At 33.7% G+C, this 22024-nt stretch overlaps 2 protein-coding genes across 3 annotated transcripts in view; one reads left to right on the top strand and one right to left on the bottom strand.

Moving 5' to 3' along the window:
- Positions 1 to 22024, bottom strand: part of LOC136800311 (ras-related protein Rab-6B-like) — a 197105-nt gene that overhangs the window by 143060 nt on the left and 32021 nt on the right. The window lies entirely within an intron of this gene.
- The window catches only part of LOC136800285 (rho GTPase-activating protein 32-like), a 44818-nt gene that overhangs the window by 10997 nt on the left and 11797 nt on the right, over positions 1 to 22024 (top strand). Inside the window, exons 4-7 of one of the 2 annotated variants that reach the window (XM_067056909.1) lie at positions 2502 to 2613; positions 16356 to 16418; positions 18395 to 18477; positions 21660 to 21732. In XM_067056909.1, coding sequence (XP_066913010.1) covers positions 2502 to 2613; positions 16356 to 16418; positions 18395 to 18477; positions 21660 to 21732 — 331 coding nt within the window. Of the gene's footprint in view, positions 1 to 2501; positions 2614 to 15070; positions 15430 to 16355; positions 16419 to 18394; positions 18478 to 21659; positions 21733 to 22024 lie in introns of those variants that run through there. The other variant, XM_067056910.1, reaches the window with a different exon arrangement.

Genomic DNA, 22024 nt, shown 5'->3' with positions numbered 1-22024 from the left:
AACCATCAACATGCTTTGCAATGGTAGGTCCCAGTCTTTCTCTTAGGGATATTTTATCATTCTAATAGCTGTTTGAACCTGTAGTTTTTTAAGAACATGATGAATGAAATTCGGATTATTTCAATTTGGGTTTCTATTTTGTTTTGAAGCTTGGTTCTTTCACTAACTTAGGAATCTTTACCATTTGTGCAGTGATCTCTAGCTTAGGTTAGGGCCTATTCCCACTATGAAAAACTGTATTTCTGTCTGTCTTAGGAGTCTTTATTATAAACATTTGTTGATAATTAAGCTGCAGTTTTCTATTCACTGTTCTTCTTTCTGCTGTCTGCAACTTGAGTCTTGTCCATTACACTTTTTTTTATAAGAACCCCAGTAATTTTTTTTTCTCATTTTTTGACACTTTGAACACTGAACTGCTCTTATCCTATTTACATTTCTAGGTCATGAGGTATTTTAAGCTAATGTGACCTTTAAAAATTACTCAAAATTCAGCCGTTCCATTGTTCTTAAACTGTTCTCATTTTTTTGGCATTTTTGAGTCTTATTGTTCTTATAGAATTGTTCTTATATAAAAAAAACGTATTTGGGCTGATTTGGGATGATACACGTTTTTTTTTTATAAGGAACACGTTTATAAGGAACTCGAGGCTGAAAATGGTTCAAAAAATAAGGAATTGTTAAGGAACTGCTCAGGCTGAGAATAAGTGGATTTGAAAATAATGTACCTTATTGGGACTAATTTGACCAAATTTTGATCTTTCAAGGGGCAAAAAGTTCAAAATTTCCTATGTAGTAAGGAACTCGATAAGGAACTTTGAGACTGAAATTCTCTGTAAAAATAAGGAACTCCAGGCTCAGAGCAAAGTTAAGGTTCCTTATAAAAAAAAAACGTGTATTTTTATGGCTTTGAACTGGCTTTGACTGGAATGTTAAAAATATCCATGTTTCTTATAAAAAAAGGAAAGATTGGTGACTCATTACATTAATCATCAAAAACACGTTTGAAAGTCATTACCGTTTCTTGGTTACTGTGTAAACTTTTGCTCGGTGATTTATTTGAAGAAGAAAAATAAATTTATTTGTCCTCCTCTTCAGATTATCTTTTCACTAATGTTTTGCTTTGAAGTTCTTCATTTTGTTCCTGTCTTCTTTTTCAACGATACCAAACTTGTGTTATGCTGTAAAGATAGCGTTATATCATTGTTCGTTGTCTACGTTTTTTTAATAAGAAGCCTTAACTTGGTTCTGAGCCTGGAGTTCCTTATTTTTCCAGAGAATTTCAGTTTTTTATCGAGTTCCTTATTTTTGCAGCTGCTATGTTAGGATTTGCTTAGTATGTAACTTCTGAATAAGTATAATTTCTGTAAATTTTCTCTTTTTGACACATTGTATGTCGTTTTATATTTAGGTTATTGTAAATGTGTTCAAGTTCAAGTTCCTTAATTTCTTTTTCTGAACCTGAATAGTTTCTTATAACAATCCCTTAATTTCTTTACCATTTTCAGCCTCAAGTTCTTTATAAACGTGTTCCTTATTAAAAAAAACGTTTATTTTCACTGAAGATTACGATCATGCATGGCACGAAACTTTGAAAATGAAATTCACTTAACGCGTTTTCTTTTCTTCCGTCAAAACTACAATCTTTCAAGAAATATATTGAGAATTCCGGTATTTTTGACGTTTTTCGAGATTTAAAGTTCGGGCGAAAAAGCCGATTTTGGGCTATCTCTTTAATTTAATCGAATATTTCAATTTGAGACGGGTAGGCAGACTTCCAGGCTATATTCGGAGCCTTATTGGACCATTTTTGAACTTTTGGATCCTCAGATCCTAAGGTCCCAAGACTTAAGTCTAGCGTTAAAACTCAGAGTTAAAACTCTACCCTTCGAACCTACTTTAGAGCACTTACAAATCAATTGTGGTTTCAAAACTTCCTGGAGAATTTCCCATTTGTCTCAAATATTTCTTGCAGGATTGTAGTGTTTGTTGAATATTTAGTTGGGACAGTAGTTTGAATTTCTAGGTAAAGAATTATACATTTGAAAAAGTTTTTTAGTTGGAGTACATCACAAGAAACTAATTAAATTTCTTTTGACGAGCTGAAAGATTTTGCATTTTTCAGAGTTTCGTTCATAAGTAATCTTCAAATCGAATTCTAAGAAACTTATCAAGCCCCTTGTAAAAAGACGTCAAAACGCGCTTCCATAACGTTTTAATTAGCGATTGAGGTAATGTCGTGTAATAGCTTGGAAATCCAACTTCGATTTCAACGTTTTAACCTAAAAGCTAACTTTTTTCAGGCCCTCGATATTAAATCCATAATAATCTTTTGTTTTTCATTTCATGTATGACTTAAAATGAAAGGACTTAAAGCAGAATACCGGAGTCCCTTTCGTGCCAGTCAGCTACTCTATTTTCCACATTTTGCCACAGCCAGCCTCTTCCAGATTCAAAAAACCAATAAAGCTTCATGAAAGATTTTCTTTCTCTTATTTTTTCAGGCCAGATTCTGGTGAGGAGTTGAACAGCGCGTGTAATGCTCGCTTCCCGAAAATTGAAGAAATGTCACATTTTCATTACGCTCAAGTTGATTTTGCTGACAAACCAGTCAAGGTAAGGATTTTATCACACTCGTACACATGCCCTTAGTCCACTTCTTCCTAGGCTGCACGCATCCCCTCTGATATGTTTTGATATAGGGTATGCTCGTCTTGTATAAAATTCCCGTCTGAGAGTAACCCCCACCTTTGAGTTTTTTAGTTTTAGAAATTTGATTAGCTTGATTAGTAAGTTTTATATGAGAGATCTTTAAATTTCATCATTTGAATTTGAATTTGAATTTGAATAGAAATTTTGAAATGTTAAAACAATCATTGGATTTCTGAACCTTTTTAAGAAGAATGAAGCAGGGTACCCTAAACAATAGACTGTCCCACGAGGTTTAGGGCTATTGGGAACCAGCTCAGCCCTGTATGGTGCTCAGAATAAGCTTAACTAAAGCTCCAGTACAGCACTGTAAGCTTACAGCGTAAGCCCAGGCGGTTCTGCGGGCCTAAAAACCGGTTTCTGGCAAAACTACTGTTCTAATCTCAGCCGGGATCTAGGGGTAACTCTCGGATAGGAATTTAATACATGATACGCATCCCCTATATAAAAACATGGGGGTTCTTGCAGCCTAGTCTCTTCCACGATTCTGATAGTGCTGACGTTTCTATTGACGCAGTTTGCTTTGGGGACGAGACTAGGATAGTATATTTGACAAAACCTTTCAAGATTTAGTAATTGATGAAAAGCTAATCTATTAACTCTATATTACATAGTTACAACTAGTAAGGTTTGATTGCAGCGATAGAACTAGAAAAGTAACAAAAGAGAGTCGCCAGATAATAAACAGCTTCAAAGTTTCAAATTACAAGGTCTTTCGTAGATTTGACATTGTTGTTTAATGATTTTACTAGCAGCGTGTTGCATTTTAGGCGACTTTATTTTAAAAGACTGTTGCCGTATTTTATGAGGTGTTATGTTTTCGAGGCGTGTCATCGGAATTTTTTTGTCAGTTTGATATGCTCGCATTATAACAGGTAATAAATTTGGCTTTGTGTATTCATAACAGTCAAGCGTTAGGTATGGAGTCCTGCTTTCAAAACAATGTAGCGACCGACAGCTGGATAAACATCTCCAACGTGGCCACACAAAGCTCTTGGTAGATTCAAATGCAATAGACATAACTTTTTCATGACTTTTATTTTTGTGGTATGAGGTTTGATTCATTTTGGACGCTTCTTGTCGTCTGAAATTACACAAGCTGGGAATCAGAAATTTTTACTGTTGTCCCTGGCAAGGGAGCTTGTATCAATACAACATTGGTAATAACGGATAATCAAGACACTGTACCGATATACCTTGAAGTCAGTTTAAGATTGTAACAAAATTGTATTTCAGTATGATCAATAAATTAAACCAATTTTAAAGGTAAAATAGCATTATCGGCGCTTTCAATTGCTCACGGGTTTTAAAGTTTATTGTTATTTCATCACAAGTATGTAACCATCAGACTACGATGCCCGAAAAGATTTGACCTCAACTAGTTTTCTCACAATTAGGAGATTATACTATACATTAATCAAAACTTACCGAGCTCTAGACATATAGCGCTATGGCGTCAATACGAATTGACCTCGTCTTGAATGACACATTATAATGACGTTTCTTTCGCTATAACGGCTATGAAGACGGGCGTCTTGTCATATGATATTTAGAGACAAACAACATTTCCGTCTCACTTCTTCCGAGTCTCCGCACTATTCTAGGAAGATTACATTGACTGATAAAAACTCTTTCATTTCTTTCTTACGTCACTTTGGATGTTTTTTGTTGTTGCTCTGTGACGCAATGTTTTTGAAAGCTTTGTGTAGTACTTTACTCATTTTAAATTATTCTTATTATTTTAAGAGTGTTTTTGTGCAATTTCAATAGAAATCGGGTGTATTAGAGTCCGCGAAGCCTTAGAATGTTCTTATCTTGTTGGTAATCGAAACCTTATGTTCTTATATAGTTCGCGTGTAATAATAAACTTTACTATCTGACATCTAATGACGACATCATGACAAGGGCTTATCATTTCGTAGTACAATAATATGTTATGTTTATAATAACGTAAGATTAAAACCGTCCTACTTTTATCTTACTGTAACAAAATTTTGAAAATGTTATTATATGATAATCATCATAATAAATCAATCATTCAGCTTACTCATCTTCAAAACCTTGGTATACCACGTAGGTCATATTATACACAAAAAAGACACTCCGGTGGAGTACGGAATCATGTCCTATACCCTTATAAGGATTATTATACCACTGGATCTCCTTCTTAGGTGTTAGACATTAGTTATCACGTAATGTATGATAGAATGATTTTGTTAGAGTAGACTTTTGACTTGACCTTAAATCCTGGCACTCAGTTCCTGCTTGAAATGTTTTTCAAATGAAATGTTCGTTTGTATCGATATGGTATTTTTCTGTGTTCATAACTTGTTGAAAGTTTTCGCTTGACGTTGAACTAACCATTTGTCTTTCTTGGGTTTGTTAATGGATGAAAGTTGAACTAGTGTGAGAGTGAGCTTCGAATTATTTCGATTGGAATGGGATTGAAATATTGTAGACTCTTCATCTCGAACATTAGAAGGAACCAAAATATTTGCTCGAGACTTTCCACTTTCTACCTATGGGATACTACTGTATTTTGCTCTCAACTTCAGTTGAGCTAGGATCTGAGAATTTCTGTCGATGTGGCTTTATGTGCCAAATACTTTAGGTGAGCCTATTTGAAACATTCGATCCCTTGGTACCATAAAAACATATTATTTCAAATTTTTTGTTGAAAATTTCCTTTTGCTAAAATTTAAAATGGGGTCTATAATTCGGAAGATACTGAAGTTGAGCCAGTGCAGTCAGCACAATTGACAATTGTTTTGGATTTGTGTCATGAAACTGCTAAAATAACGAATCAACTGCAGCTCTCCAATTTAGTAAGATCAAATTTTAAAGCCGAACTTTCCATAACTGGGGTGTTCCAGTTATGGAGACTCTGCTTTGACAAAAAAAATAATTGTCGGCTGACCAATTTTCCCGGGGGATACTTAGGTAAATGGAGGGTACGGTATGTGCCGCCCTTAAGGGTACCTTTTTTGGACCTCCAAAGCCCCACTAAGGGTTGGAAAAATCAGAAAATCAAATCTCACTCCCATAAAGGGTCGGAAAATAGGACAATTTCAATTTTTTTGTCCCTAAAAATATCGAAATTTGGTCAAATTAGTCCTGATAAGGGTCGTAAAATTCACGAAATATACCAGTTTTTCCTCTTTTTTAGTCCCGCTAATGGTGCGAGGGTCGAAAGTCGGGCGGCACACCCCCGTCAGCTCACAACCCTAGCCCCTCCCCCCTCCCCGCCAATTTTGACTGTCCTTTTGTAGCTTCATCATTTTAACTTGCTCAAACAAAGAAAGAACAGCTTCATGCCCCTCAGCCTCACGCTCCCGTGGGGGCAAAATTTTGAGAAATTATTTTGCTAATTCTGCTTTCTATTTCATAAAAAAGATTATTTTTACATTGAAGTAGAGTTTGTTTTTTTCTAGACTGTAATTGACTTTTGACATTCGTAGCATTATTTTCTCAGTCTAGTTTTCCCATCTATAATTATCTTTGTTGTCTTTGACAATATATGAATGGTATTTCATTTAACGAGCTCAGGTACAAAAATATGTAATATTGCGTTTATTGCTAGTATAATTACCTATTTGTCAGGAAAATAGAACTTGAAAAGCAATTTTTGATTTCCTCATTTGAATAGATGAAATCAAATATTTTTTCTTGATCGTTGTTTACTTTTGTTGATATTTTGGTTAGTATATATAGTATGCAGTATGCAGTGCTGACGAGTCCTAATAAGGACGAAATGCATATGCCGCTCTGCCACCTAAATCTCCTGAATGAATATAGTTGGACCGAAATTCTTATTTCCTCACATATATTGCTCTGCAAAGATAAGTTTGTTGTATGTTGGTATTGCCTTTTGAAATATTTTTATTGAGATTTTGGATTGGATTGCAAATTTCTCAGATGTACCAAATTTTGTATACTTGAATTCATAAGTTGATGCATTCAGTTTGTCATTACTCGTAGAGTATTATACATATTACTGTGATAACTTAACTTCATCACTGTTTTTAGTATTTCACAGGCACAACGGATACTTTTCATATCTGGTACGGCGAATGAGGAAATTTAAGCGATTTTATAGCGATTTTACCGACGAAGACGTTTTTTTTGGTGAAAACCTGGTACTGCGGCCGCCGTACCTGCCGTACCTGTTGCGTCGTGTCTCTTTCAAGAAGAATTTTCTTTGTATGGAGTTTTTCTGACCATTTAAAGTCGTGCTTCCTTTCTATTACTTACCATATAAAAATATCGCACCCGCCAATCATTAGCGCCCCGCCTCACATAAGAATCTCGTTCGTTCGTTCTCTTTCCAAATATTAGAACAAAGCAAAGTTTGAACAACCAACCATAGTTGTTTACTTAAGCAAAACGACCGGGAGATTCTCTCAAACTTTCATCCTGTTTCATGTTTCGACTGGTGATTTGTCACGTGATATTTTTGTCATAATATTATTTGTTTTCTTATTATATCATATTGCTTACTTTTTTCGTTTCCTATATCCTTTTACTTTTTACTTTCTGAAGTTTTGATAATATTTTCTTATTCCAATTTTTGCTTTAAACATTATAATTTTTAATATTAGAGGACTATGTCCGATGGAATTGGAGTTTATAAATGGCTTGTTGTGATGGTTTTCAAAAGAAACCCTGAGAATGAAAATTACTTTACAGCATTTCTAGAGATACCTAGATGTAGGTCTAAGGTGTTCTCATATTTATTTTTTTAAATTTCCTTGTCATCTACAGTACAAGCTTATAAATTTTCAGAGAAATATTTCCTTATGCAATTATAAAATTTTCCTAGAGACTCACTTTTTGTCGTTTTAAAAGGAACTAAATATACTAGGCAATTCGTTGTATTCTTATTGGTTGATATTTAATGTCAGCGAGTATATGTATTTATATTTCATTGCATACTTCTTTATTTTTCCCACTTAAAAAAAGTTTTGAAAGTGGTATGACTAATTTCAGGATTCTTTTTCTGTTCCTTTTTCGCCCACTCTCTTTCTTATCGTTAAATTCTTGAAAAATATTTATTTTTAAATTCTCAACAGACTTTTTAAATATTACTAGAAATTTCCTTTACGTCCGCTTGAAGAGATTTTTACAACATCATACATGGTTCGAAATAAAACTTTCTTCCGCGCTTTTCATTCATGGATTAAGGGCCATACAGTTAGTAGAATGGTGATAGAACATAAGACAGGTACGATATAATGCCTTGGGAACTGAACGGGTTGATTTTTTTTTGCGGCTGCAGAAAAACAAGATTCAGTTTTAGCAATATCATTTTTTGAACCTAGAAATTTTCAAATGATTAGATAATTTTTGTTGATTTATTTTCAAAGAAAGGAGTCCAATTATTTAGCGTGCCCGAAATTTCTAAGCTAATTTTAAGAACCTTTGAAGCTGTTTCTAGTTTTTAACGCTGTTTTTATAAGAATGATATTTTCCATTTCATCATGGATATTCTTAACTTTTCAGAAAAAACATCAAAATATTCTCATGGTATTCTTAGATCAGAATCTAAAATCAACCCATATTCAACATCTAGTACATAACTGAAGCAAAAAAAGTGGCATTTTTGTGGAAGTTTTGAGGCTTACTGTGGAATAATTAGCAGTTTACAGTTAAAAATGCTCTAAAATACCAATTCGTAAATTTCTTTGTCCAATTTCATCATGAATATTTTTATTGAGTACATTCTTGTTAAAAAAGCGTGTATCACTAGACTAAGCTAAGGATGAGTTGAATATAGTATGTAAAATTTATACCTTGGCAAAAGGCCGGATTAATTCAGTAATTCAAGTTCACATTTTTTCCTATTGAAGACAAGTACTTGTTTCCGAGGCTAATTTCCTGCTTTAGTAATTTTAGCAACCACGTCAATTTTTAGTTAGTTTTGTTTTTTAAATGAGATCTGTTGGCACACATTATGAGAGCAATTTTTTATCGATGAAGAGAAATTTAGTTTGAAATTATCAACCGAGCTGTTATTATTGTTACTGGAGAGCAAAAGATTGGACTCTTGGTTGCATTGTCTTGGTTTTAAAAGAATACATTTTATTTAGAAAAGAGTTGATGAGTTTTGGTGATCCTCTTCTGATGTTTTAAAAACTCTTGGCAAACTTTCGCACTTTAAAGATATTTGGGCAAATAAACCTATCAACCCTTGAATGCGTGGTCGGCTCCTGAAGGGTCTGGTAATGAATTTACAAGGAGATGACGTCAATATTCGTTGTCCTGGAAAATGTTAATACTACGACTTCAAATATTTAACAAGTTTTGCCCGGAGGCAGTCCGCGGTATATACTGCACAATATATACTACACAAGTTTTGCACGAAGGCAGTTCGAGCACGCCAAATGAAATAGATAAAATTTTTTTTGTTATCTAAACTCTAGAAGGAGCACAAAAATTCAGAATAATACTTCAAATATTTTGACGTCATCCCTTCTTGGTAAACTTGAACCCAGTCTCATCACATTTGTTGATAGGTGTATTAAAGTAAGCGTGTGTATGTGATACTGATGATCAAATCATTATCTGCAGTTCCCTTTTTCAACCATGCAAACGCTATCGAAGATCATTTTATCGATATCACAACACCCCCTTCTCACAGACCCGGTAGGATTTTTTCAGCCAGTGGGGGTAAAAATCACGGACTAAAACTCGATGGGAATTGATTGATATTCACATATTTTCTATGGCTGGGGATTTGAATTTTTTTGTATTCAAGTCAGAAAATTCAGCGGGGATGGGAAAACTAGCATAGTATTTTTTTAGTGAGGATTGGTTTATTTGATTATTTTCAGTGGGGACAAAAATTGGTGGATAGTTTTCAAAATTTTTTCCAGTGCAGTGAGAAGGGGTCCCAGTGGGTCTTTGAGAAAGGGGGGTATCACAATTTTTTTGAAAGATTGTCAACCAAGGTCATTAATTTCTCCAATATTCATAAGGTGACATGGAATGTTGTGGACGTCAAACAAACGTCCTTTTGATCTTTGTTAACTTGCAGGGTCTAAAAAATTATATTCTTCTTTTTGACCGAGACCATCTTGACTATTTCGAGGCTCATGACTTCGGACACTTTGGTGTGATTTTCGGACAAATATGACTCATTTTTATTGTCGTCAAATCCAAAACTAAAATGAAACTCTTTAACCACAAAAATCCAATAATGTTCAAAGATTTTGTTTAAAATCTTTCTAAAACATTATTTGAGGATGAAACTTAGACATGTTTTATCATGTCCTAAAGGTTATAGGATTTGGATAAAGCAACTTTGATCCTTTCTCAGACATTTCTTAATGGTTAATTTTTAGATTTTAAAACATTAATCATACTCATCAGGTTTTCTCTGTTTAGTTTAACCATAAAAAGATTTGTCGCCCTCTTTTTGAAATTAAGGACCAATTTTTTCATCGCCGGATTCCAAAGGACACCATCAGTCAATGGTTTTCGGTTTCAACGTTAAAGGGGGGACTGGGTCAACTTGACATAATATCTGCGGAGTTGAAAGTCATTTTCTGATGAGACATAAATTTCGTTGCTGAGCCAATTAGAATTATATAAACTTGGATGTTGCGAGTGTCAGGTAGATAAGCTTTTGTATCGGATGATTACAATTTCAAATAGAAGAATTTGTTAGTAATAGCAGCGGCTGGTTTCACGTGGATTGTACGATATTTCGTAAATTAGTTGATGTTTTTGGGGTTGGTTGTTTCAAAATCTTTGGGAAAAAGTTTATAAGATAGTACTTGATTATAAACATTTTTTTCCTGCACTGCAATATCACTTTACGACACTCGATTCTCAACACGCACAATCTATTGGTTTATATTTGGTAAATGAGGTCATAACATACACACGTTATTGCAATTTATAATAGAGAAACGATTCTGCAATACTAAATGTGGCAACATCATCAAATTCAACTGAGTTTGAGATGAGAAAATCCTTGATAAAATGAATACACGGTTTTTTTATAAGAATATCCGAAAGTTTCGAAGCCTTCGGATGTTCGTAGCTTTTTGAGTTTTAAACTTGAAAATATTCTTAACATGTTCTTATTTTCAACATTTTATGAGTATTTGTGTGTATTTTCCTAAGAAATCGGGTTATTTTAGAGTCAGCAAAGCCTTAGAATGTTCTTAACTTGTTCTTAATATTGCGTTCATCGAAGCCCTATGTTCTATAATTTGTTCTTAACACGATATGGGTCGAATGGGTGTAGATTCTCTTTGTTTAATAAAGAAGAGGTCTTAGACTACAATCACCGCCGTAATATTTGGCACAGAAGGGGAATTTCCTCAAAATCTTTAAAACGCAAGTGATTTTCAAGTGCTTTAAAGGAAAGTTGGAGTTTTAACATATGATTTAAGACTAAAGACTTTAGGATCTCACGATATCAGGATCTAAAAGCTCAAAAATGTTCCAATACAGCTGAAAATGTAGCCTGGAAGCAACTTAACCCCTCCCAAATCGAAAAATCCAATGAAACAAAGTTGATGTACTAAAATTCTAAAATTGCAATCCTCGCCCGAGCTTTAAATTCTGAAAAACGTTAAAATACCGAAAACTGTCAATATTTCGGCGCTCACAGTAGTAACGGCTGTTTTTCTGTACAGTTAGATTGTAAATTCGTATGCAAGGCAAAAATAAAAAAAATGTAGTGTTTACTTCCGGCCGGCCGGCCGGAAAAAAATAATTTTTTGCTATTTTTTATAACTTAAGATCATTGAAATCAAGCCCTGTTGAAATAGAACTTTAAAGATAACTTTTATGTACAAACAGTATGAAGAAAGCCCTGAATACTAATGTATCAACTACTAACGAGTCTGTGGCCGGGTCAGAAAAAGAAATTTTTTCACCCGGCCGGTTTCCGGAAACACTACATTTTTTAATTTTCGCCCAAGGTCAACTCGTGTTCATAAACTAAACATAAAAGAATTCTGTAGGAGGATCAAACGTGTACATTAACCATGCGGAAAAGTACTTCACTTTTTTTTAACAAGAAACAGAACATAAAAACATAACATAAGGCATCGACCAAATTATTAAGAACAGCTTAAGAACATTTTCAGGCTTTATGGAACTCTAAAATACCCAGTTTTTTAAGAAATTGCGCAATAATACTCACAAAACGGTGAAAATAAGAACATTTAAATTTAAGAACACTTTTAGGCTCAATAATTTTTGGGTGTTCTTACAAAGTAAAGGAGTAGTGACGTCGATCTATCTATGTATGAAATATTTAATCATGGTTATTCGACTATCAAAAGTTGAGGGTCATTAAGAGATACCATAAACTGCTTATTATCTCCTTTCTCTCTCTCTACTCATCATCATCATCATCATCATTTCATTTTTATGATGGCATGGTTCGTTGCACTGTAGTGAATGTGAAATTGTCAACGGATTGTCTCTCATTTTCTAATATCGTAAAGTCGAGTTACTTGCATCAGCGGAGGGAAACTTGCATAGCCATCAAATGACTGACCAATCAAATCGACAAAATTTCAAAATAAATTAACTATGTAGCTCCGCTCGCAGCTCTACTCTAGTACCATTTTTGTTTTAATTTTACTTTGTATTTTAATGACCAGACTGGTCATTCATTTGAGGGCTATGCAAGTTTCCCTCCACTGATGCAAGTTACCCGACATCACGGTAAGTGACTTGTGACCCTATATTTTGTTACTTGGTACCAACCGTTATAGTTGTTCTAATGATTGAACAACTACAAATGCAACCATGATGTATAAAAAATTTTGGAAGGGAGGTTGATTTGTTTATTTTGTGTTTTTGCAATTGGGGTTTCTGGCACTTGTGTCAAATTTGGTTGACGTTATTTTTTGGGGATAAAAAAAGAAAGTTTTTAATTTTTAATTTTGTTGTGCTGTGTTCCGGTTGGAAATGTTTCAATTGTGCTTTCTTTTCAGTTTTATACTGTCATTCTTAGAGTCAGCAGTACCGTCAAAATTCGAGAATATTGGACTTGGAATAAATATTTGTTGCTCTTTATATGGTTGCTTTAGAGTGCTTGTTTTCATATTATATGCTCTTAAGTGGGGAGAGATTTATCAAAATTCTTTCGACGCATAGAAATGATAACATAGAAATACCTTTTGGATAGTGCTATATTACGTGTGCAAAGAGGGAGAGAGGCTACAGGATAGAACATGACATAACATGACGGTAACATCTTAGTAAAGATAAATATGTAAAGATAAATATGTGATGTGAACTTTCTTGTGATTAAAGGTTGAGCCTGATCAATTTTCTTGTTTATTGGTTTATGTAGCGTTCAAATTATAAACAATTTTTGATTACCTTTTTGGACCTACCGGGAGGTCCTTTAATTTGACCGTTGTCCGTTCGTCTGTTACAAGCTTTTCTCGGGATTGGCTCATTAGTTTTTTTTAATTTTTTGCACAATGATTCAAAATGGCAATGCCTGAAAAGTGACGGAGCCCGATTTTTGAAAAAAATTTTTGGGGGGCAAATTTGGGCCAAAAACTACCTAAAAATAAGGTTTTTTGGACTTTGTGCAAAATTGCTTCATTAGTTTTTCCTGATTTTTGGCAGAAAGATAGAGTGCAAGGTACCCTAAAATGTGGCTGAAGTAATTTTTCTCGGAAAATTTTTTTTCGTCGTCAAATACGGATTTTCGCAAATTTGGGCCAAAAACTACCTAAAAAAAAGGTTTTTTGGACTTGGTGCAAAATTGCTTCATTAGTTTTTCCTGATTTTTGGCAGAAAGATAGAGTGCAAGGTACCCTAAAATGTGGCTGAAGTAATTTTTCTCGGAAAATTTTTTTTTCGTCGTAAAATACGGATTTTCGTTTTTTTGGGGAAATTCCCTTTTACCATTTTCCTGTTAGCAGCTTTTCTCGGGATTGGCTCATTAGTTTTTTTTAATTTTTTGCACAATGATACAAAATAGCAATGCCTAAAAAGTGACGGAGCACGATTTTTGAAAAAAAAATTTTGGCGGCAAATTTGGGCCAAAAACTACCTAAAAAAAAAGTTTTTTGGACTTTGTGCAAAATTGCTTCATTAGTTTTTCCTGATTTTTGGCAGAAAGATAGAGTGCAAGGTACCCTGAAATGTGGCTGAAGTAATTATTCTCGGAAAATTTTTTTTCGTCGTCAAATACGGATTTTCGCAAATTTGGGCCAAAAACTACCTAAAAATAAGGTTTTTTGGACTTGGTGGAAAATTGCTTCATTAGTTTTTCCTGATTTTTGGCAGAAAGATGGAGTGCAAGGCACCCTAAAATGTGGCTGAAGTAATTTTTCTCGGAAAATTTTTTTTCGTCGTAAAATACGAATTTTCTTTTTTGGGGGAAATTCTGTTTTACCATTTTCCTGTTAGCAGCTTTTCTCGGGATCGGCTTATTTTTTGTTTTCATTTTTTGCACAACGATACAAAATAGTAATGCGTAAAAAGTGACGGAGCCCGATTTTGAAAAAAAATTTGGGGTAAATTTGGGCCAAAAACTACCTAAAAATAAGGTTTTTTGGACTTGGTGTAAAATTGCTTCATTAGTTTTTCCTGATTTTTGTCAGAAAGATAGAGTGCAAGGTACCTTAAAATGTGGCTGAAGTAATTTTTCTCGGAAAATTTTTTTTCGTCATAAAATTTTCAAAAAAGACGACCAAGTTACACAATGATAAAAGAAAATAAATCAGACGTTTTTGCATTGTTCTAAAACTTATTGTGTTTGCTCAATACCGATAGTAAAATGTAGAACGCCTACTTTTATCTAATTTTGAACAACAGGTAGGTTCATTCAGCATGTTGCTTGTTTATTTGGATGTTGTGTTCGTTATTTGTTTCTAAATCTTGCTATAACTTGTCTTTCTTTTATAAGGATCTTTTCGACACTCGATTATGAAGAGTAGCTCCACTGGGAAATTTGGCAAGAAATTTTGTCCCCGGTGGGAAAATATCCTGGAATTTCAGCCCAACTGGGAAATCGACTCATCCACATTCATTGTTTAAAAATAGCACTCTGGTTTTGGAGTGTTATTCCCCACTGGATTTTTTATCCTTGGAACGATTGACTTTCTCCATTGGGATTTCAATAGGAATTTTTATCCCTACTAAGAAAAAGAGCTCCACTGGGGTTATGAGACAGGGTCAGACAATGACCTAAATTATCTTAAACCATTGACGTACTCACAGATACATTGTTGGGTAATGCATTCCATGACCGTTTGTCCTTAAGTGGAAGGTCTAATTATTAATACCTAACCGATCCTCTTCACTTAAGTAAAACGGTCTTTATTTACTTTATTTATGCTATACAATATTTTTTTAAACCTGATTCTTCAACCTACGCAGTGATAAACAAAACAAATCGAAAATAAAACAGAAACTTTTAGACGAGACATTCAAAATAAACAACATCAACACGACATACACGAAAATGCAACAGGAACACGAAAACTAAAAAAATACAAAAAGAATTTATAACATTATCTTAATAACTTTGACAAAAGTTTTCAACCTTTGGCAATTATGACAATGACATTACTACAGCCACAACCACCACCACCTCAACAGTTGACCACTACAGCCAACTCTACCAACAATGAACTTTTCATTAACGAAGAAATGGACCGGATGTATCGCAAATCTTTCTTGGAATATGCTAAGAATCCTACTGGACATTATGGTGCTAGTGCAATGAAAGATAAAGTATATACTATAGTCTTGATTACCAATATAGTTCCTAATAGATAGTCAGTGCTTCTATTATTTGAAATAGATCGAATTGTTTTGGGTGGTTGCTGGATGTTTTATGTCTGTTCACGCACTGACCTTTATAAAAAAGTTACGCTTACCATCTTGGATCGTTATAATCAAAGAAAAAGGGGTACCTCGCATTAGAACTTTGGATCTACTTCTCGTCAGATATCTGTGGTCAAAAAGTTTAAGGTGTCTCCAAGGTTATATATAGGTCAGTGTTGTCTCGTTTGCCTCCCTTTACGTACTACTCTGTTGTATACCCTGTTGGTACACGACGTCTTTTTTATGAACGTTATCTAGACTTTGATTTGAACCTTTTCACCAGTTAACAGGGGAAAGTTGATTGTCCATTTACAGAAAGCACAGAGTCAGTCTCTCGCAGTGCATTATAAAATGACCCGACATTAGCTTTCACATCATACTTTTTAAAGTTATGTCATGAAAGTAGAATAGGATTATAGATTTGACAGAAATCGATGCATTTTGATCAATTTCTATACATTGACAAAAGAGATTTGTTTATAAATAGATTGATTTCTCAGGTATACTGTTGCCATGTTGTTTCCCCGGGACGCTCAATTTCCAGTTTGCAATTTCGTTTCATTTCTAAAAGTCAATAGTGTAGTCTTAGCAGTACTCTTGTATTTTGTGGAAGTTCGATTTTACATAGTTTTTAGTAATATTCGTTCTACGCTAGCTCCGAGCAGGTTTTTCTATCTTAGCGAGAGAAGTATAAAAAGTATTGGAGCCCAACATAATAATTAGCCAATGAAACTTGAAAGTGCAGTGTGGTGAATCTCCTTAGATAGTGGTAGTATTAGAACTCTACTTTTCCTTTCAGATGCTTTCATTCACAAGATTCTTTTTTTTTATAGATCGCTTTATCTCCTGTTGAGAAAGATGAAATCAATTCTTTCGACCCAACACAAGCACTAACGGTAAGTCTAAAAGAATACACTTTTTTTCGCCTGTTTGGCGGCGTTTTTGTAGATCATTTACGCGCGTTTTACGCCGCTTTTGTAGGACTTACGTGCGGTTGACGACGTTCTTACAGATCATTTACGCGCCTAAAATCTTACGTGATTTCTCAAAATTGTGCATTATGGCGAGAAGATTTTCAGATAACGTCAAACTAGGGAGACATGACTGTGACATGAATTTGTGCCATTTTGAGAGAAAGTTTTTTTAATAAGAATACACTTTATAAGAATGTTCATGTTGAAAATGGCCAAAAAATTAAGAATAATGTTAAGAATATCACCATCATGGAATTTTGCTACTCAAGCTAAGAATGCCATTTTTCGAGCATTTTCAATTATAAATTGTCAATTACCCCCAAGTAATAAGTAAGGCTCACTCCTTTCACAAAAATGTCATTTTATGCTTGAGACTTGTACTATTTAAGAATGCTGTAAGAACTGTTTAGGATGATTTTCCCAAAAAAGTTAAGAATATCCACGATGAAATGGATTTACACCATTCTTATAAAAAAAAAGCGTGTAAAGTAATTTTAGCATCAGCAATAGCCAAAAATTAGGGGATTGCGAAAAATTTCATCTTGTTTGGAAGATTAAATCATGCCATAAATCCTGATTCGCGACGCAAATAACAATTTTTGATATTTATACACAGCTCTCAAAAGCTTTTAAAATAGTTTTCTTAAAGGGAAATTACGTTGAATTACACATATAGTTGACGCTCTCTAATTCGATTTTCAAGGGGAATTAGATTTTCATCGAATAAGGGAGTGTATCGAATGGTAGAGAGTCATTTTTGAGAGTCCCTTAATGACGGTGGCTTAAAGAAGTATAGAATAAAGGAGCGTATTGAATTAAAAAGCGTCGTTTATGATGGCGTAAAATATTATAGAATAATGAAGCGTATCGAATTGTAGAACGTTGTTGATGGTGGCTTAAAATATATAGAATAATGGAGCGTATCGAATATAATAGTAGAACGTTGAATTAGAGAGCGTCAACTGTATATGTTTTGATGGTATATTTTGCGGTTCATTTAATTAATTTAGTTCACATATGATTAACATTTTGAAATAAAGCAGTACCGAAGCCATAGAACGCGTAAATGGTTTCTTCATAAAGTACACCGCCGCTGATTACATTAAATCTAATTAAAACATCGTTAAAAACGACCCCAAAACGCAATGACGTCATACTTTTAGTTTTGGAAAATGATCTAAAATTTCATATATTTAGTCATTATTCGAAATGGCAATGATCTATTAATAAAGAAAGTTGTTCTGTGTTCATTTCAAAATTACTTTGGCTGATTAAACTTCATTGGCGAGTTGCGATATTGCTACCAAGACCTTTTTCCGATCTCAAAATATGAGGGTGATGATTGCTTTTAGTGTAAAAAAGGAACTGCTCGACGTTCTGTAATACAGCTGACATTCTCTAATTCGACGTTCTACTATTCAATAGGCTCCCTTATTCGATAAAATTCAAAGTCCCCGGCAACAAGAAACTCCTATAGATGACGCATTACTATTTGAAACGCACCCTTATATTCGATGAAAATCGGACCCCATATTATTTTACATAGGTTTAACATGTAGGGTGATAGATTATAAGACGAACCCCTTCTTAAAGCTAACTGGTTGATTTCCATACATCCACCTGTCTAATTTAGTGACAATCGGTGTAAAAAACAAGGGCTGAGTAAAATAGTAATGTAAAACCTTTTCTGATGATTATGATCCAATTTTCAAAATCAAAGTCGAATGTTTTCTGTCTGCAAAAAAGATCACGTCAAAAATCTGATACATTATCAATCAAAAATTACATTTAGGTTTCAGAGAGTAGAAAAAAAATCATTTCGAAAGTTGTAATCACTGTTGAAAATGTACGATTTAATATGATCAAAATATTTACCAAAACTTTCTTTTCTTCTGCAGGTCGAAGTATCAAGTAAAGATAAATCTTGGGTTGTGAAACGTTCACAAGAAGATTTTGTAGGACTCGATCGCCAAATACACAGGTTGGTTCCTCGCTTAATGATGATGATCTTCTTCCGCACACTATAATCCTATGATTATCCTTTTTGACTTTCTACTTGGTCTTTAGCTAACGAAGATTAACATCTGACCGACACTTTTACACGTTTTCTTTTATAAGAACATCCAAAATTGTTGAAGCTTTTGGATGTTCTTAACTTTTTGAGTTTTAAGCCTAAAAAAGTTCTTATTTTACCATTTTTTGAGTATTTTTGTCCATTTTCCTAAGAAATTGGGTATTTCAGAGTCTGCAAAGCCTTAAAATGTTCTTAACTTGTTCTTATCATTTTGGCCATTGAAGCCTTATGTTCTTATATAGTTTGTTCTTATAAAAAGCGTGTATTTTCAAAGCCTTCAAATACCCCTGATTGGTTACGGCTGAATGATAGATTGCTATAAAAGCTAAACCTTGGGGAAAAGTTTGGTTTCCTAGACCTAGCCGTGCCCTCTTCGTCATTTAGAAGATTTATTGGGAAATTTCATGGATTTCAATCAGTCCAATTGGTTGATTTGTTAGATAACTGGGACAGGGGTGTATCTCATTAGCATTCCGGAAGACATTTAACTTGTACTCACAAAATCTTGAAAAGGCTTATGAAGTGGTTGACATTTAATCTAGTGTTAGAATGTTAATCTGATTAAAGAGAAGTGATATGAGTTGAATAACCTATCTATCAAAAAAGCAACACCATTAAGCACGTGGATCTACTTGCTTTCTAGTCTTCATTCGTGATTTGATCGATATGAAATTAATCTGTTTCTGTATACTTCATATGTTTCGCCATTCCCCCTCCAGTTGAAAATTCCATACATTTTCCTATGTGTCATTTCTCAAGTGCTTTTTATGCTTAATTTCTCATATTTTCTATTATGTTTCTTTGTTGTGTCGATTCGATCAACATTTTCTGTTTCATAATGGTTGCGATATACTGTAAATAAGTTAAAAGTCTTGTAAAACGAATTTGTTGGGATTCCCTTGAACTTGGACCTCGTTGATTGGGTGTTTGTTAATGTTTGCGAAAAGAGTTAACATCATTCTAAAGTTATCGTTTCTCAATACACGTCTTTTTTTTTATAAGGAACCTTAACTTTGCTCTGAGCCTGGAGTTCCTTATTTTTACAGAGAATTTCAGTCTCAAAGTTCCTTATCAAGTTCCTTACTGCATAGGAAATTTTGAACTTTTTGCCCCTTGAAAGATCAAAATTTGGTCAAATTAGTCCCAATAAGGTAGATTATTTTCAAATCCACTTATTCTCTGCCTGAGCAGTTCCTTAACAATTCCTTATTTTTTGAACCATTTTCAGCCTCGAGTTCCTTATAAGCGTGTTCCTTATAAAAAAACGTGTATAATTTACGGGATTAGAGACCTTGTTTGCCGGACAGTATACAGGATGTATATCCTCCTTAGATGTTCCAACGCTTCCTGACTTGGAATTGTTTGAGAAATCGAGAAATTCTAATGTTTTATCTGGCTATTATTAACTACTCCAGACACTTTCATTACTCATACTGTTAAATTTAGAAGAGAGTGGTTTCTTTGTAAGTCTTATTCTTTTGGCTTCTTTTTTACCCGCCGAACCTTCTTCCGTAGTTCAAACGTGCCTTTAAAAAAGGGATCCAAAGGTCCCCCAACGATTTGTGAATAATAGATATCATTATAGCACTAGACGAACTTTTTTATTAGGAAAATTGAGCTAAATAGCCTATGGCTTTTCCTCCGTTCGTCCTTTTTTAGACGCTAATTATTTTTTATATCAATTTGAGTCATTCCAAAACCTGACACACAGCATATAGTGACAGGTTACTGATTCTCTCGAGATCATTCGATTCGAATCGAATGGAATTGATCTCTAGTTTTGTAAGTTTAAGACACCCAATCTTTTTTGGTTTTTACACATTCTTACAAAATGAACTTCAAGATTCGAAAAACGGGGAGGTGTAAACCTTTATTGTGACGTTATCATAAAAATTCACTATAATAAGATATCACGGTCTGGAGTTTTTTCATTATTTTTTCCCTTTTTTCATCCTTATCTTCAAAATATTTTATTTGTAATCTAAACTTTTTATATTATTCGCGTTTAAAGATAAATCATAAAACCATTCGAGTTTTTAATAAGAACTTTAAACCTGCGACGTTTTTCAAACTTAAGTCAGCTTTAAGACAAATGTGAAATGAAATGAAATTTATTGATTGATATGATCATGAATTCGTCCCAATTCGATCGATATTTAAGTCAAGTTAACGCCTCTTTCAAATTATTTTATCATTGCATATTGAGCCATCTTCTTAGATCTAATTGTTCTTATAAACGTTTATATTTTACATGTCGCCTTTTGTTTTTTTTTGCGTTTTATATTCTTCAACGAAAATCTTTATTCTTCTTTTTCTTCTTAATAAAAATGAAAATTTTTGAAAAAAATTTTTTCGCGATGAGCAATAATTATTTTACAGATCTTTTCCAGTACTTTAAAAAAAGACGGGGGCTCCTTCTCTTTAAATTTCTCCTCTTCGTTTTTATTCTTAATATTCTTCACATAAAATAATCCATAAAATTTTGATCAGAGACATGGGCTACGATTTTTTATGATAATTTAATGTTGTGATATTATTTTCACCGGATTTCAATTTTCACTCAGTTCATGATATTGACAATGTTTAACATTTTTTGATTTTGAATTTTTTTTAAAGTGATATAATTTTCGTAATTTTTTATATGTGTTAATATTTGTTAAGATCTTACTAACACGGTGCCTTATAACTATTTGTTTTTTAAATTTCTTTTAAGTTCACAGAAAAATCTTGTTCAAATATGTTCTTCAATTTTTTTGAAGCAATTTTTTTTTTCATTTCTTTGAAATTTGATTTGAGAATGTATGTAGAAGTTTTCGTTGAGTCTTAAAACGAATCTTAGCAGTTGCCTAGATACTACCACACTGTTAAATAACGTAAAACGTACCTATTTTAGGTGACCTTGAAGGGTATAAATTCGAAGAAATTTATCCAACCAGTTGCGCCTCCTTAGTCAGTATATCATAACCCTATCACTTTCAAAGTGGAGCCGCTTAAATTTGAAGCAGTATTCACTCATAAACAGTTCAGGGAGTACTTTCGGGGGACAAAAATTGATTGGTTTATTCATGATGATGCATTCTTCATTTTAGATGCTTATATGATCGGCGATACAGTAAATTACCTGAATTGAAAGACTTGGACGAAGCTGGAAGACTTGACGAGGTTTGTTAATTACTTTTAAATTACATCAATATTGACTTCACACTCATCTCCTTGTAAATCTCGGACATACAAGTAGATAGGGAGGCAGAGAGACATATGTGGTATAAGTTTCTGCGTTTTATAGTTTCATAGCAACTGTAAATGCCTTTTGGCTCGATTGATGATTTTTGTCTCTGTTCTGATTTGAGAATCTCCCCCCCCCCCTCGGAAAATGTTGCACCCGCTTTTCGGACATTAGTGAACTTAAGTATTTTGTTTATAACTCAAATTTGAAGAGTTTTCTCATTGCTTT

Source organism: Clytia hemisphaerica, unplaced genomic scaffold (assembly GCF_902728285.1).
Source record: "Clytia hemisphaerica strain Z4C2 unplaced genomic scaffold, Clytia hemisphaerica genome assembly, whole genome shotgun sequence".
Taxonomy (NCBI): Eukaryota; Metazoa; Cnidaria; class Hydrozoa; order Leptothecata; family Clytiidae; genus Clytia; species Clytia hemisphaerica.
The sequence above is the reverse complement of the archived record's forward strand: the minus strand, read 5'-3'. Positions and strand labels throughout refer to the sequence as shown.